This window comes from Hylobates moloch, unplaced genomic scaffold (genome assembly GCF_009828535.3).
Source record: "Hylobates moloch isolate HMO894 unplaced genomic scaffold, HMol_V3 SCAFFOLD_15, whole genome shotgun sequence".
Classification (NCBI taxonomy): domain Eukaryota; kingdom Metazoa; phylum Chordata; class Mammalia; order Primates; family Hylobatidae; genus Hylobates; species Hylobates moloch.
Genome location: NW_026652290.1, coordinates 81,149,032 through 81,166,996, shown reverse-complemented (window position 1 = coordinate 81,166,996; position 17,965 = coordinate 81,149,032). Strand labels below are relative to the sequence as shown.

Genomic DNA, 17,965 nt, shown 5'->3' with positions numbered 1-17,965 from the left:
AACTCTCACTATCTCTCTGGATAGAATTCTCACTATCTGCATTGATCTCTCACTCTCTGTATAGAATTCTCACTCTCTGGATAGAACTCTCACTATCTAAATAGAATTCTCACTCTCTGGATAGAACTCCCACTGTCTATCTTGATAGGATTCTCAGTCTCTGGATAGAACGCTCACTATCTGTATAGAATTCTCACCTTCTGGGTAGAAATCTCACTATCTGAATAGAATTCTCACTCTCTGGATAGAACTCTATCTGTCTGGATAGAATTCTCGCCATCTGGATAGAACTCTCTCTTTCTGGATAGAATTCGCCCTCTCTGAATAGAACTCTCAGTAGCAATCTATACAGATTTTTCACTCTATATCTGGATAGAATAATCATCATCTAGATAGAACTCTGACTCTCTGTCTGGATAACACTCTCACTACCTATCTAGATAGAATTCTCACTCTAGATAGAACTCTCACTCTCTATCCCGATAGAATTCTCACTCTCTGGATAGAACTCTCACTATCTGTCTGGATAGAATTCTCATTCTCTGGATAGAACTCTCACTATCAATGTGTATAGAATTCGCACCCTCTGGATAGAACTCTCACCATCTGTCTGGATAGAAGTCTCACCACCTGGATAAAACTCTCACTATCTGTCTGGTAGAATTCTCAAAATCTGTATAGAACCCTCACTATCTGTCTGGTAGAATTCTCACCATCTGGATCGAACTCTCACTATCTGGATAGAATTCTTACTCTCTGGATAGAACTCTCACTATATTTCTGGATAGAACTGTCACCCTCTGGATAGAATTTGCACTATCTATCTGGATAAAATTCTCACTTTCTGGATAGGAGTCTCACTATCTGTCTGGATAGAATTCTCACCATCTGGAGAGAACTCTATCTGGATAGAATAATCATCGTCTGGATAGAACTCTGACTCTCTGTCTAGATAGCACTTCACTACCTATCTGGATAGAATTCTCACTCTCTGGATAGAACTCTAGCTATCCGGATAGAATTCTCAGCATCTGGATAGAATTCTCACTATCGATCAGGATAGAATTCTCACTCTGTGGATAGAACTCTGACAATATATCTGGATAGAATTGTCACCCTCTGGATAGAACTCTCACTATCTGGATAGAATTCTCACTCTAGATAGAACTCTCACAATCTTTCAGGATTGAATTCTCACCCTCTGCATAGAACTCTCACAGTCTGGATAGAATACTCACCATCTGGATAGAACTCTCACTATCTGTCTGGATAGAATTCTCACTCTATGGATAGAACTCTCACTATGTATCTAGATAGAATTCTCACCCTCTAGATAAAACTCTTACTATCTGTATAGAATTCTCACTGTCTGTATAGAACTCTCAATATCTCTATGGATAGAACTCTCACTGTCTATCTGCATGGAATTCTCACTGTCTGTCTTGTTAGATCTCTCACTATCTGTCTGGATAGAACTCTCACTGTCTGGATAGAACTCTTAATAACTGGATAGAACTCTCACTGTCTGGATAGAACTCTTAATAACTGGATAGAACTTTCACCATCTGGATAGAACTCTCACCATCTGAATGAAACTCTCACTGTGTAGGAATAGAACTCTCACTCTCTGGATAGAAATCTCACTTTCTATCTAGATAGAACTCTCACCATGTAGATAGAACTCTCACTATCTGGATAGAATTTTCCCCATCTGACTAGAATTTTCACTTGTCCCCATCTGGATTGAACTCTCACTATCTGGATAGAATTCTCACTCTCTGGATGGAATTCTCACTATCTGGGAGCCCAGCTACTCAGCCTCCCCCGACCAGCCCTACTTCTCCCCATGGTGGGGCACTGAGTCTTCATCAAAAGTTTCCTGGACAGCTTGAGTTGGAGCCAGAGCATGACTGTGATGTGGACCTTGGCCCTGAAGGCTCTTGCTCTGTCCTAAGATGTCCTCAAAATGAGCCTGGGTAGTGGGACTTGGGCGGGGCCTCTGCTATTTCCCATTTTTTGATCCACTGCTCTTCCCCTGAGGCTTCTGCAGATGTGGTCAGGCCTGGCAGGGTGAAGGCCCAGTCCTTGGGGTCCCTCTGCCTCTCTCTGCTCTGCCCCTTGCTTCATGGCTGAGGGTGGGGAGAATGTCCCAGAGCCCCATGAGAGGTGATCAGCATTGTGAGCTGGGCGTGCACCAAGCTCGTCACCTGTGAGCAGGTGCCAGGGAACAGGCCACCTGTGACTCCACATCCCCTGCTTGCAGTGGACCTGACCAGCATTGACAGGCGCAGCAGAGAGCAGGAATTGGCCACCAGGGAGAAGGCTCAGTCACTTGCAGCCCTGTTTCTAGAAAAAGTGCGTGACTTAGATGGCTTTCTGTGGAAAGCAGAGACGAAGGATCTTGACGAGGACAGCTGTGTGGAAAGGTAAGGTGGTGGGCGACTCTGAGAGGAGAACTCCCTGCAGAAGGTGGCTGCACGCATGACCTGGCCACATCTTCTGCCTCCCAGCAGCCTGACCCCACTAGACACCAACTACCTCCCGAGTCCTACGAAGATGCCTGGGGCAGTGCAGCAGTTTACCACGCTGATCCGGTAATTATCTGTCATTTTATTACTGAACCCGCCCCCACCAAGTCTTTGTATATCACATTAAGCCCTTTCTATTAAAGTGAATTTAAAGGAGAAAGTGAGAGGTAGAGTCATTTGAAAAAACAGCATCCAGCAGGGCGTTGGTGGCTTATGCCTGTAATCCCAGCACTCTGGGAGGCTGTGGTGTGTGGATCACTTAAGTTCAGGAGTTCAAGACCAGCCTGAGCAACATGGTGAAAGCCCATCTCTACAAAAAATTATAAAAATTAGCGAGTTATGGTGGCGTGGGCCTACCTGGTAGGCTGAGGTGGAAGGATTGCTTGATTCCTGGAGGTGGAGGCTGCAGTGAGCCATGATGGCACCTTCACTCCAGCCTGGGCAGCAGAGCAAGACCCCATCTCAAAAAAAGAAAACAGCATTGTTGGGACCAGCACTAACCTTCAGTGTGACACAGAACACCCCTATTGCTTTTATTCTTTAAACAAAATTAAGATATCCTCACGGGCTGGAAGATTGTAGAAATAGCATATGGTCATTGAGAAAAAAGGAGACAATAGGAGAGAATGTCTAGTAAAAAGGGAAGTCCCTGTCATACCAGCCCTCAAAGAAAGCCAGACAGCACTGTGTGGCGTGTGTCTTTCCTGATGTTTCCATGCACACACACGTTTTCAGTTAGGGCAGCACCTCTACCTCCTATCTGATTGGGTCTTCCTCGGCATTCCAGTCAGTCTAGCCATAATCACCCACCCGTTAAGTCCATCTTGATGGCCAGATTATCTTCAGGCTTTTGCTACTACAAGCAATGAGGCAGCAGACATCATTGAGCGTACATTTTTTCTTTTTAACACAGAGTCTCTCTCTGTCACCCAGGCTGGAGTGCACTAGGGCGATCTCAGCTCACTGCAACCTCTGCCTGCCGGGTTCAAGTGATTCTCCTGCCTCAGCCTCCCAAGTAGCTGGGATTACAGGTGTGCGCCACCACGCCCGACTAATTTTTTTGTGTCTTTTTAGTAGAGATGGAGTTTCTTCACATTGGCCAGGCTGGTCTCGATCACCTGGCCTCAAGTGATCCACCTGCCTCAGCCTCCCAAAATGCTGGGATTACAAGCGTGAGCCACCATGCCCAGCCTATCCGTACATCTTTACGGACATCATTGATTTTTTCCTCAGGATCATTTCTTTGAGTAACATTGCCAAGCTGATACATTCATGATAAAAGTAACAATCATTTATTGAGTACCTACTGTGGGACAGATGCTGTCATCAGTTTTCTGATTTAATCCTCAGAGCCACTCTATGAGGCAGGTATTACCATGCCCATTTTTCATAGGAGAAAAACGAGGCTTACAGAGACTGTGACATTCCCAAGGTCATGGGGCTGGTGTATGCTGCTGCCTGAGCATCTCTTCCTTTTGGTTTTTAAGTCGTCAGATTTCCAACGACTTCCGAGACCTGCCCACCCTCCTCATCCACGGGGCGGAGGCCTGCCTGATGTCGCTGACCATCGGCTTCCTCTATTTTGGCCATGGGAGCGTCCAGCTCTCCCTCATGGATACAGCCGCCCTCTTGTTCATGATCGGCGCTCTCATCCCTTTCAATGTCATTCTGGATGTCATCTCCAAATGTGAGTGTGGCCCACTGGCATGGCCAGGCAGGACCTCAGCCACCTCCAAGCTGTGTTCCTCTCAGCTCTTGGGGAGCAGGTTTGATTTCATTGTGATTGTGATACACAAGAAGACAATAATGTTTTTAAAGTTTGCATGTTAATATTAGTATACAAATGAAAGTAAGTTACCGAGTCTTAGCTGTTCCTATCCTAGCAGGATTTACATTTAACAGCAAAACATGAGCTACAGACTTGCAAAATCTGAAGAGCCTCGTCAAACATCTAAATTAGGATGGCTTTACTGTGCCCATTTTTTAAAAAAACATAAGAGACTTGGGCAATATGATAACTACTTTGAGTTGTATTAAGAGAGTCTCCAAAACAGAAACACTGTAGATTTATTCTACCTTTTCGTTCTCTTTTCCTTTCCCTTATTTTTTAGGTTACTCGGAGAGGGCAATGCTTTATTATGAACTGGAAGACGGGCTGTACACCACTGGTCCATATTTCTTTGCCAAGGTGACTGGGCAGGGTTGAGAGCAAGTGCCCCCCACCCACCAGGGTGGGGGTAAGTGTGGAGAAAACATTGCTACAAGGAAGGCTTTTCTGGACCATGGGGCCATGGGTCATGTGAAGTCACAGATGCCACCAGATGCCACATTTTCTAGGGAAGTTTCAGAGACTTGAACTTTTATTTTAAACATTTACCAAAACGCCAGGACTGTGGACCAGGAATGATAGTTTTCTGGTCAGAAGGAATCTAAAAAATAGAAGTCCTCATTGTATTTTACCTCTTCAGAGCCTCACTGTGGAGTAGGCCAGGCAGGTGTTTCCAGGAAGCAGAGGTTCAGAGAGGCTACGTGGCTCTCCAAGGCCACACAGCTACTTGATCTGGTCAGGGGGAGTAGGGACTTGAAACCAGGTCTTAGGACAGCAGGTGCCCATTGATGCCCTGGGGGAAACAGGCTGAACTGCCCTAGAGGGAGCACTTGACATCTGCAAGGGGGAAGCCAGCACTGAGCTCATGCTTCTGGGTCCCAGCACACCCTCCTGCCACAGCCTCATCACCACCAGGAGGGAAGGTGGGCATCGGGGGGCATTGCTACTTTTAAACGTTTATAATAACGGCAGTGAAGGTGTTGGCTTCATATCCTTGCAAGGGCTGTTCTTTGCAGATCCTCGGGGAGCTTCCGGAGCACTGTGCCTACATCATCATCTATGGGATGCCCACCTACTGGCTGGCCAACCTGAGGCCGGGCCTGCAACCCTTCCTGCTGCACTTCCTGCTGGTGTGGCTGGTGGTCTTCTGTTGCAGGATTATGGCCCTGGCCGCCGCGGCCTTGCTCCCCACCTTCCACATGGCCTCCTTCTTCAGCAACGCCCTCTACAACTCCTTCTACCTCACCGGGGGCTTCATGATAAACTTGAGCAGCCTGTGGACAGGTAAGGCCTGTCCCCCGGGCCTGGGCCAGCTTTGTTAGGACTCATGGGGCTGGATGAAGCCTGCTTTCATCTGGAGATGGATACTTATCACTTAGATCCAACTCGAGGCTGGCGCTTCTGGAAGCAGAGGCCTTTGCCCACTGCCGTGGAGGCCAAAGGGACGATTCCATTAGAGATTCCAGATGCATCTCCTCCTATCCCACAGCTGATATCCAGAAGTCGCCCTTGAATCTCTCCCTCCCTCTCCACATCCACCTGTGAGCCAGGTCGATTCTGCCTCCTGTTTCTCTGAAATGTCTACTTGGCTGTGTCCCCAACCCTGGCCACCATCGTTTGAGCCTGGGCCACTGCCATAGCCTGGTCTCTGTAACCTGGGCCCCTCCACATCCCTCTCAACTCAGCCATGCAGAGTGAGCTTTCCAAGGTGCAAACCCATGCCCCTCTTTGTTCAAATCCTCCTAGGGCTGCTCAATCCCTGCGGCCTCCCCAGCTTTCTGAAGCTCCCAGCACACCCCACCCTCTCACCTCTGAGCCTGCCCAGCTATCTCTGGGAATGTCATGCCCATCTTCCATGGGGCCTCTCTTCTGCCAGGGCTTTCCTGATGCACCCAGGCAAGGCTCATTTCCTCCTTCCCCTCTCCATACCATGCCACCTCCATAGGATCAGGGCACAGGCTCCATCGTCTCTGGTGTGGGGCCGCTGAGTCTCCTCAGCCCACACAGTCCATGAAGCTGAGCACATGCAGGGATGCCTCATCAAATCCCTCTCGAGAATTGCTATGGATCAAATGTGTGGGTGACCCCATGGCCTCTCAGCTCCCTTGGCCGCAGTCCGTGTCCACAACCCCTCTGCCCTTTTGTCTCTTGGTCTCTCTCCCCTCCTTGCTCATCAGAGAACTTGGGCCAGAGCCACCACGGCCCTGTCTCAGAGTGGGATGTGCCGTTGTACAGGTCAGAGAGACTGTGTGAATGTGAGGAGACCATGGGAATATGGGGAGACTGAATACGGGGGAGACTGTGTCAATATAAAGGAGATCATGGGAATACGGGGAGACCATGAGAATAGGAGACCATGGGAATATGGGGAGACGGTGAGAAGATGCGGAGACTGTGTGAATATGTGGGAGACCGTGGGAATATGGAAAGATCATGCAAATATGGGGAGACCATGGGAATATGGGGAGTCTGTAGGAATGTGGGGAGATCATGTGAATATGCAGGAGACCGTGAGAATATGGGTAGACCATGGGAATATGAGGAAAGTGTGAATATGGGGGAGACCATGTCAATATAAAGGAGCCGTGGGAATATGGGGAGACTGTGGGAATATGGGAGAGACCATGTCAATATAAAGGAGATTGTGGGAATAGGGGGAGACCGTGGGAATATGAAGAGACTGTGTGAATATGGGGGAGACCATGTCAATATAAAGGAGATTGTGGGAATATGGGGAGATTGTGCAAATATGGGGAGACCATGGGAATATGGGGAGACCGTGGGAATATGGGGAGATCATGTGAATATGCAGGAGACTGTGTCAATATAAAGGGGACAGTGGGAATATGGGGAGACCATGGGAATATGAGGAAACTGAATATGGGGGAGACCATGTCAATATAAAGGAGACCGTGGGAATATGGGGAGACTGTGGAAATATGAGCAGATTGTGTGAATATGGGGGAGACCACATCAATATAAAGGAGATCGTGGGAATATGGGGAGATTGTGTGAATATGGGGAGCCCATGGGAACATGGGGAGACTGTGTGAATATGGGGGAGACCATGCGAATATGGGGAAACTGTGAGAATATGAGGGATACCTGTGAGTTACGCGGCTCTCTGTCTCCAGTGCCCGCGTGGATTTCCAAAGTGTCCTTCCTGCGCTGGTGTTTTGAAGGGCTGATGAAGATTCAGTTCAGCAGAAGAACTTACAAAAGGCCTCTCGGGAACCTCACCATTGCGGTCTCAGGAGATAAAGTAAGCGGGGAAGTCCTCAGGTTCTAAATTATTGGACATCCGGCTGCCCATCCTCCTAATGAACCCACTGCATGTCTGTGTCTCCAGATCCTCAGTGCCATGGAGCTGAACTCGTACCCTCTCTACGCCATCTACCTCATCGTCATTGGCCTCAGCGGTGGCTTCATGGTCCTGTACTACGTGTCCTTAAGGTTCATCAAACAGAAGCCAAGTCAAGACTGGTGATTCACGCCAGACGCCTGCCCGCTGGTGGGGAACCTGAGCAGACCCTTCAACTGCACTCCCTCCTCAGGAGCCCCTTCCTGGGGACAGTGAGGACAATGACCCTACAGATGCTCAGCTACATCCGGCCCATGGTGCTGCAGTGGCACAGACCAGCCACAGGATGGCAGTAGAATAAAGACAGTCGAAAGGGATTTCTGCTCACTGGCAGGAGACTGCGATGACTGGGAGTGAGAACACCTGCACTCGGTGGCACCTACAACGTTGCTAATTTATTTCCTTTTGATATGCATTTATATAGGCAACTCGATATAGGATGGGAGCAAACTAGGAATGCATTGAGTAGCTAGACTGTGCAGGAATTGTTGGAACCTGGAGGGAACAATAACAGTAGCTAGCAGATTTGGCTTCATCTTCCAGGGGCCCCACACTCTGTGGTGAGCCACCATCAATACAGAAAGTGACCTAAGATGTACCAGCAAGATGCCATCCCTTCTTTTTGTGTGGGGTCGTGGGCTCCAAAAGCCAACGTGAACAATTAAAAATTTATTGAGCATCTACTCTGTGGCAGGTCCTGTGCAAAACACTTTAGGTGGACAATCCTTTGAGGTAAGTGGTATCCCATTTTATAGGTGTGAAAACTGAAGCGAAAATTCATTTTCCTAAGGGCACATGGATACTTTGTGGTGGAGTCATATGGGGATCAGAAAAGCCTTTGAGGCCTTTGGAGTTAGAGGGCAGAAGGCAAGGCCTGAGCCGCTGTAAGGCTTAGGAGTTCAGGAAGGCTCCAGAAGACAAATGGGGTCTACGGAGGCTGTGTTAACTCAGCCAGGCTTCTTAGAGTTGCATTTCACTAACTGATATGGTTTGGCTCTGCGTCCTCACCCAGATTTCACCTTGAATTGTAATAATCCCCACGTGTGAAGGGCGGGACCAGATGGAGATAATTAAATCATAGGGGTGGTTCCTCTGATGCTGTTCTCCTGAGAGTGAGTGAGTTCTCATGAGATCCGACGGTTTTATAAGGGGCTTCCCTCTTCGCTCGGCTCTCATTCTCTCTCCCGCTACCCTGTGAAGAGGTGCCTTCCACCATGATTGTAAGTTTCCTGAGGCCGCCCCAGCCCTGCTGAACTGTGAGTCAATTAAACCTCTTTTCTTTATAAATTACCCAGTCTTGGGTATTTCTTCATAGCAGTGTGAGAGCAGATGAATACACTGACCCTGCCTGGGTTTCAGGACCAGCCTTGAACCTTTCACAGTGGCCAGAGGATGTGGTGGCAGAGGCCCAGGGTGCACACTTCATGCCTGAGTGTTGGGGACTATCTGACCCAAAACAGGTGCACAGAGGTCAGGAGAGGATGTTCCCAAAGGAAAATTAGAGTTTAGATCAAAAGAAGGGGAAGGTGGGTGTTTGGGAGGCAAATAGCAAATACTCTTCGTAGGTTCACTAGAGCCTTGCTACTCCAAGTACCATCGCTGGGCCAGCAGAATGGGCACAGTTGGAGCTGATTGGATAGGTCCCATGAGCCTCAGGCCCCACCCAGGCTCAATGAGTCAGTCTGCGTCTTAAGAAGACCCCCTGGTGATCTGTGTACATTCAAGCATGCTGCCGTTTTCCAAAGCACCTGCAACACTCAGGATGCTTGCACGGTCATGTTGCCACCATCCAACCTGCAGACCCCATTCTTGAGATTCACTGGGAGGTCCTATCGTGTCCTCCATAGCAAGGGGATCTAGATCAGAATCAAGCCTTGGATCTAGTTCTCAAGTCTCTTTGTTCTCTTTCAGTTTAGGAACAGTTCGTCAACTTTCCTTCACTTTCTTGACCTTGATACTTAATTTTGAAGGCTGTCTCTCAATTTGGGTTTATCGGATGTATTTTCATGATTAAGCTCAGGTCACACACTTTGGGCAGGAATATCACAGAAGTGATGTTGTGTTCTGCCCGGAGGCACATGATTTCAACTTGTCCCACACCAACAATGTTCACTTTGATCACTTGGTTAAAGGGGTGTCTGCTAGGCTTCTCCACAGCCAAGTTACTATTTTCCCTCCCTTTATAATTAATAAGCATTTTATAAGTGGGTACTTTGAAACTATGTAAATCGTAAACTTTCCATTTATTGATTTTAAAATTTTGATTGATGTAAACTTGTGGTTTCTCATTGTATCCAATGGATTACAACCCTTTACTATTGTGATTAATTCTGATGCTCAGCTTGTCCCTGATTTGGCCAGTGGGAACCCCGTCGAGCTGGCTTCTGCATCCTTTTGATAGGTCCTCATCATCTTTTAAGGGCTGAAACAACCAAGAGTTTCAGGCTTTTTTTTTTTTTTTTTTTTGAGACAGAATCTCATTCCGTGGCCCAGGCTGGAGTGCAATGGAACGATCACAGCTTTACTGCAACCTCTGCCTCCCAGGTTCAAGCGATTGCCTTGCCTCAGCCTCCCAAGTAGTTGGGATTAACAGTGCCCACCACCACACCTGGCTAATTTTTGTATTTTTAGTAAAGACAGTGTTTCACTATATTGGCCAGACTGGTTGTGAACTCTAGGCCTCAAGTGATCCACCTGCTTCGGCCTCCCAAAGTGTTGGGATTACAGGTGTGACCAGCTGCACCCAGTGTCACAGGTTCATCTTATATTTTCCTATCCCAGCCCTGGAATCAGATGTTTCTCCAGAGAATCTGGGTTCCTCTTAGTGGAAAACGGTATTTAGAAGCCAAGGTTTTGGTGATAAGTATGCTCATTGCTTTTGGAACATCTCTGCTGCCAGGGTCTCAGTGAACAGAGTTAGGGAGTGTGTGTGTGTGTGTGTGTGTGTGTGTGTGTGCGTGTGTGTGCGCGCGCGCGCGCACGTACATACCTAACTACACGAGTTTACTCTGATAACATCCAATTCCAATCCAGCATCACAGAGTTGATCCTCGGTTCTTCCCTCTTCTCTAATTGTGAGAAACCTGGCTTCCATTACCCTTAAGTTATTTACTCATTTGATTAACCGCCTGCATGTAAGTGATCTCCCATCTACACTGCCACACCTTCCCCTGTGTGGACATCCTGCCTACCCTGCTCAGGTTCTAACTCCCATGTCCAGCTTTCCCTGAGTCTGCAGCTGTCTTCCTCGCCCTCCCCTGGCCCACCACAGCTTCCCCCCACCTCCCTGTCACTGTGGTTTCCTAATGGCGTTAGGCCTGAATGCAGAAGGGGGAAGGATGAAGAGGACCTTGGTATCTTGCCTTAACTCCCCAGGTAATTCTTTTTTTTTTTTTTTTTTTTTTGAGACGGAGTCTCGCTGTCGCCCAGGCTGGAGTGCAGCGGCGCGATCTCGGCTCACTGCAAGCTCCGCCTCCCGGGTTCACGCCATTCTCCTGCCTCAGCCTCCCAAGTAGCTGGGACTACAGGCGCCTGCCACCATGCCCGGCTAATTTTTTTGTATTTTTAGTAGAGACGGGGTTTCACTGTTTTAGCCAGGATGGTCTCGATCTCCTGACCTCATGATCCGCCCGCCTCGGCCTCCCAAAGTGCTGGGATTACAGGCGTGAGCCACCGTGCCCGGCCCAACTCCCCAGGTAATTCTAATGTGCAGTGATTGACAGCCACTAAGATATATCACCTGACTTTGTGAGTTCACCATTCGGTCTACAATGGGTTTTGGTAACTCAGTGGCTCTGTATGCCGGGCTGAAGGGGGAAAAGGGCAAAGTGCAAAGGCAGGAGGGTTGGAGAAACTATAGCAGCTGCCATTTATTTGTGTTTTTTCTACAGCGGTGGTTCTCCACCCTGGTTGCCCATGCTGGAGCTTTAACAAAAGCCGATGTGGACCCATTGCCCAGAGATTCTGATCCCATGGGTCTGTTTTGTTTAAAATGCTCTTCAAGGCATTGTGAGGCCAGGAAAACAAAGAACCAAGGCTCGCCCGGGCACGGTGGCTTACGCCTGTAATCCCAGCACTTTGGGAGGCCGAGGAGGGCAGATTACGAGGTCAGGAGATGGCGACCATTCTGGCCAACATGGCAACACCCTGTCTGTACTAAAAATACAAAAATTAGCTGGGCATGGTAGTACGTGCCTGTAGTCCTAGCTACTTGGGAGGTTGAAGCAGGAGAATCGCTTGAATCCGGGAGGCAGAGGTTGCAGTGAGCCGAGATTGAGCCACTGCACTCCAGCCTGGGTGACAGAGCGAGACTCTGTCTCAAAAAAAAAAAAAAAACCCCCAAGGCTCTCAAGGCATGCATGCTGTTCAGCAAGCCCTGCCCTGCATTGTGAAAGGGTAGAGATTGTTCGTCAGTATTGAAAGCATGGCTTGCAAAGTTTTCCTGTTAAGAGTCAGATAGTAAATATTTGGGACTTTGTGGGCCGTATAGGCTCTGCTGCAATTACTTAACTCTGCTGTTACAGTGTGAGAGCAGCTGTAGACTATAGTAATGTACAGCTGGTGTGGCTGTCTTCTGAGAAAATATTATTTACAAAAACAGGCAGGTTGCTAGATTTGACCTGAGGCTGTAGTTTGCAGAGCCTTGGTAAAGGTTTTCAAATTTGCATTTTAAGCCCTCCAATTTCAAGTTATGCTATTGGTGGGGAATTTTAATTAAACAGAAAATAATCACCAATATTGGCTCAAATATTCCCTGATTTAAAAAAAAAAAATCTGCTCGTTCCTATAAATAGTATATAAGATGTCATCTTGCCCTGAGTTAAACCAGTCTACAGAGGTAGATCTCGCATTTACTTTTGTTTTCTTCTACTTCCACTCTTGTCTTGATCCCAAATTAAACAGCTAGCAACAGAAATGTTTAAATCTATGTCAAATCAAAGTGTTAACAGACCTGGGAACAGGGGTTCCTCATAGTGGCTTAGCACAGCATACAAACCCCTTTCCTTTGGCCCAACTGGCCTTGGGGTCTGGAGCACCAAACAGGCCCTGAGGAGGTGTGCAAGGGACTGGAATGTGGGGAAAGTGATGAAATATTTTGTTGGTTGGCCTTTGCTTGTTTGCAAAATATATCCAATGCTCACACCTGAGAGACAACAGACATCCTTATTTGCAAATAGCCCGCACTAGATAATTTAGATTTCAAGTCATCTGTCATTCGTACTTGATAATGATTTGTTCTTGATTTAAAGTGGCCTGGGTACAGAGCAACATCCTCTGTCTTTATCACATGAGCTCTTCTGAGGCAGCTTCAGCAGGGTAGGCAGGCAGGCGGATGGAGCATAGCCCATTTTCTGCCGGTGCACTAGGAACAGCAGCACGTGTGGTGGTAGCAGCTAATAATTAAAACAATGTTTAAGCAGTGGGTTGAGATTCTTAAACACATACCAACTCAAAAACACTTCTCTGCTTTCTATGTAATAGTGCTCACATCATTTGTATGATTGTCTCTTTAAAATTGGAAATATTCTTGTTTCCCCAAACTGCTAATAAGTGCTACTGACCCAGGCTAAAAATCTTTCAGCTGGGCACAGCGGCTCATGCCTGTAATCTCAGCACTTTGGGAGGCTAAGGTGGGTGGATCACTTGAGGTCAAGAGTTCAAGACCAGCCTGGGCAACATAGTGAAACACCACCTCTATCCCAAATACAAAATTAGCCAGGCACAGTGGCAAGTGCCTGTAGTCCCAGCTACTCAGGAGGCTGACGCAGCAGAATCACTAGAACCCGGGAGGCGGAGGTTGCAGTGAGCCTAGATAGCACCATTGCACTCTAGCCTGGGCAACAGAGTGAGACTCCGTCTCAAAAATAAATAATAAACAAGACGCTACTTTAGAGAACTCTCTGAGGATAGATCTCAACAGCCAACCATTGTCCAAACAACTGTGCAAGGGCAGGAAGACTGAAGCTGGTTGAATACTTTTGCTTTACCTGGACCTGATTTTTTTTTTCCCCTCCATGCAGAAAAGAAAAAGATAAGTGCGTATTTTCGATTTGCTAATGCAGCTTTTCTTTATTTGTACTAAGGCTGCATAATGTGGGCTTTGTAAAGTCCGCGGGCCTGAAAGCAGGATACATTTCTAATGGAAACACTCCCATGCATGATTGTACAATAGCAAAGCGATAAATTACCGTGATTTTGTACTCTCTGCAGCTATTAGTTCGGCCCTCCTTCAGGAATGTTGCTTTCGGTTATAGAAATTCTACAAATATTGGTTCATCAGAAAGACAAATATTAAATGAAAATTATGCTCAAGGACATGAGAAAGTGTGCAGAGTATACACATTGCAGATTTGAGAAAGAAATTGTCCTGAGAACAATTTGCAATACAAAGCTTGCTTAATAATTTACTGGAACTCGTAAACTCAGCAATTATGCCAGGCACTGGATCTTCAATTAAGTGGAAGAAAATAGGCTTACGGTGTAAGGTGTCTGGAAACTGGGAACACTTGTATTAACGTGAATGTGAGGGTTGTTTTTTTTTTTTAAATTAGAATATTCTTACAGTTTCAATTCCAATTTGACTTTAACTTTAAACCGGATTGCTTCCATTTCCTATTCATAGGAAGTAAATGATTTTAGTCAGAGTCCTAGCCATGCAACTTACCAAGTTGATTCTGGGCAAATTCACTGCTGTGAGCCTAGGTTTCTCACGGTGAATTCTCATTGTAAAAGGGCTGCCTGACCCATAGTAGTAGGTGCAGTGTTTAGAACCCACAGAACTGACTACAGACAGCTTGATTTACTGTGACAGGATTATGCTAGGTGTGGGGACAGGCAACGAGACCAAGAACTGGTCCCTGTGGAGTTAAGAATCTGTGTGGAAGATAGTATGTGTGATACCTGCTCTGCTCAAGCAGCCGTGGAAGCCCTGGAAAGGGAACGATATGCTGGGTGAGGGGCCCAAGAGGCAGAGGAGACACTGACAGTGATCTCAGCATTCTGGAAAAAGGGTGCAGGTGCTGAAGGCGGCCTGTCCGTGAGGTGGGTGGGCCCCAGCCATCTATGAGGATGTAAAATGCTCTGACACAGATAGAACCTCCTTCATTTTAGGTGTCAATTTACTACACACCCAAGCTCTACCTTCTAATTTTTGCCAACTTTGTCCCACAGAAGTCTCAAATTATCTGCCTGTCCTTAAAACAGGTAAGCAGTGACTTTTGTCAGTTGTCTACATACAACCTATAGGCCATTTAACAAGGAAATTCTAGCCATAACGGAGGTCCCTGCCTAAGTTTTAATTTATAATTCTAAGACTGAAGTCTTGAAATGGCTTAAAGCACTTGTGCAAACATTTGATAAAATAAAAATGAAGGTGCTAGTTGGGTGCAGGGCCTCGTGCCTGTAATCCCAACATTCTGGGAGGCCGAGGTGGGCAAACTGCTTGAGCCCAGGAGCTCAAGACCAGCCTGGGCAACTGGACAAAACGCCGTTTCTTCAAAATAATACAAAAAATTAGCTGGCTGTGGTGGCATGCACCTGTAGTCTCGGTTACTTGGGAGTCTGAGGTGGGAGGATCACCTGAGCCTGGGAGGTCAAGACTGCAGTGAGCCGTGACCACACCACTGCTCTCCAGGCCGGGCAACAGAGTGAGACTGTTTAAAAAAGAAAAAAAAAAAAAAGAAAAAAAAAAAAAAAGGCAGCAGCCCACAGATAGAGTATACTTTACTCAAAGCATTTCAGTTAAAATTATATTGGGTTCAAATACATGAACATATAATTATATATAAAATACTATAGTTCTCAATAGTTTACAGTGACATCTTCTTAGAATTAGCTGCTTATAATTTGAGTGTAAATATATTACAGAAAGCTGCTAAATTTTTTTACTCTATATTTCTACTTATTTCAATTTAGCTATTAGATATTTAGAACACTCATAAGCCCACCTACAGTATAGTTATTATACTTCAAATATTTATATTCAATAGGGGAAGCAATACAAAAGATATTCGAATAGCTAGTCCTTTGTAACACTCCCCACCCACCCCGCCCCGCTGTTGAGGGGGCTAGATAAGGGGGTCTTACCTATTTCCTCTGTACTACACTCACATTTTATCAGAGTCCATATACAGGGCCAGTGTGGAGTCACTTCATGCAAATGAGATGGTACTTTCAGTTTCCCCAAAGATGACTGTGAAATCGATTACACCCCAACGTTATGCCTCACCTTGGAGACCTATTTTAATGAATGTCAGTTAGTGAATGTTGACTAACTTGTGGTTAGCATGACTGCAAAAAATGAGGCCTGCTTCAGTGCAATCACTAAAGACAGGAGTGAGCCTCTTGGCCAGGCGTGGTCGCTCACACCTGTAATCCCAGCACTTTGGGAGGCTGAAGCGAGGGCAGGGGGAGGATCACTTGAGACCAGGAGTTCGAGACCAACCTGGCCAACATGGTGAAACTCCATCTTTACTATACAAAAATGAGCTGAGCATGGTGGCGCAAGCCTGTAATCCCAGCTACTTGGGAGGCTGAGGCACGAGAATCACTTGAACCCAGGAGGTGGAGGTTGCAGTGAGCTGAGATTGCACCACTGCACTCTGGCTTAAGCAACAGAGCAAGACTCTATCTATCTATCTCAAAAAAAAAAAAAAAAAAAAAAAAGAGGCTTTGGCAAACCTGTAACATGTGCAGGTCCTGCACCTGGGCAGTGCTCAAGGGAAAGCCGTACTATGTCCACTGGGCCAAGACTCAATGTTGGCCACGCCCCCTGCTTCCTTAAATCTAATGCCACAAAAAGAGTTGAAGTAAAAGCCTGGCTAATACCATGATGACATCTACTTCCTAGCTTCCCGCCATCAACCCTCCCTCTCGCACCATCTACGGGTAGTTAGCAGATGCAGGAGAGAGAGTTCCACAAGACAGAAGGTCAACAGCATAAGTTGCAAGACGCCCGCCTACGTCCCCTGATGTGAACAGTGTGACCCAAGTTGGCACTGAAACTGGAACAGTAGGGAGTCACCAAATTCAAATGAACAAGGAATACCCCAAAACGGGGAGAGTTCTCAAAACATTTTCAACATTTCGGTAATTAATTACCTCATCTGCAGTTAGGTCAATATTCCATATGAAGATACCTTTTATAATGGCAAACTCTCTTGACTACCTATCTTAGAATTTTTTAAGTCACTACTTACAGTGTAGATATTAACAGGCATGAGATTCAATATAGGGATCACTTTTATTTCAAACAATAATACAAACCAATATTTTACCCCTTCATAAATGAAATCACATCTTTTCAGGATATGAGTATAAAGTAACAAGCCTAGGGCAGAGCTTGTGCTGACAAAATCCTGAAACTATAATGAGAGGAAACACATCGCTCTACTTCGGGATAAGTCATGACTGAGATTCAATTTCAGAGACACTCTGTGAACAGAGGTGCTTGAAGCCACGGTGGCAGAAGGGAAAGATGAGGAAGTGTGCCAAAGAGCCTCCAGGCATGACAGACAGCCTCCTGACCAAGCACAAGTGACAGGCCCTTTGGGTCTCTGCTTCTCACTGGAAAATGATGAAGGCTAGATCTGATGACTCCTAGTGCCAACATTTAACAAAATTCAAAAGTTATGCAGGACTTCACACATGTAAGGAATTGCTGTATTGCAGAATACTATGCGTTAGAAAGTTCACGATCACTATACCTAGCTCTAAAATTTTTCAGAGAAACAGCAGACTAATAAGCGAATCTTAAATAAAGGAATAACATTTTAATGACATACATGAATCAGAGCAGGGAAACCAAAGAGCCAATTAGGGGAAGAATCCTGAAAAAGGATGGCTTTGCACAGCAGCATTGAAGAAAACGGTATCAATTTTTGCCAGAGAAAAAAACTCCAAAAATGTCCAATAACCAAGTGCACAGAGTTATGATCAGTAAGACTTTGAACATGTATCACACATAAAGTACATAAAGAAAATTTTCATTTATTTTTCCCTCAAATATACTTCAAAATAACATGTAGACACAGAATCACAAATATATACAAAACAAAGTATCGCCTGCTTATTTCAGGAGGAGTTTTCCCTCAATTTTCTTAGCTTCTGTGCATAAAATTCAAAGCTTTCCTGTTAAGGAGAAAAAAAGAGGGAAGTTAGAGATACCAGCAAGAGGTGATGGTACAAAACTTAAAAAATCGTAAAACACTACCAACTGGTAGCTAAGACTGCTGGGCCCATGGAAGATGC

At 46.2% G+C, this 17,965-nt stretch overlaps 2 protein-coding genes across 2 annotated transcripts in view; one reads left to right on the top strand and one right to left on the bottom strand.

The window, feature by feature from the left end:
- The window catches only part of ABCG8 (ATP binding cassette subfamily G member 8), a 31,656-nt gene extending 22,624 nt beyond the window's left edge, over positions 1-9,032 (top strand). Inside the window, exons 9-16 of the mRNA XM_058428117.1 lie at positions 2,264-2,426; positions 2,511-2,594; positions 4,016-4,215; positions 4,640-4,716; positions 5,373-5,640; positions 7,491-7,618; positions 7,706-8,449; positions 8,730-9,032. Coding sequence (XP_058284100.1) covers positions 2,264-2,426; positions 2,511-2,594; positions 4,016-4,215; positions 4,640-4,716; positions 5,373-5,640; positions 7,491-7,618; positions 7,706-7,843 — 1,058 coding nt within the window. The 3' untranslated portion in view covers positions 7,844-8,449; positions 8,730-9,032. The remainder of the gene's footprint in view (positions 1-2,263; positions 2,427-2,510; positions 2,595-4,015; positions 4,216-4,639; positions 4,717-5,372; positions 5,641-7,490; positions 7,619-7,705; positions 8,450-8,729) is intronic.
- Positions 9,033-16,939: 7,907 nt separating this feature from the next.
- The window catches only part of LRPPRC (leucine rich pentatricopeptide repeat containing), a 113,412-nt gene continuing 112,386 nt past the window's right edge, over positions 16,940-17,965 (bottom strand). The window contains exon 38 of the mRNA XM_032177990.2: positions 16,940-17,845. Within this exon, the coding sequence (XP_032033881.1) occupies positions 17,789-17,845 (57 nt within the window). The 3' untranslated portion in view covers positions 16,940-17,788. The remainder of the gene's footprint in view (positions 17,846-17,965) is intronic.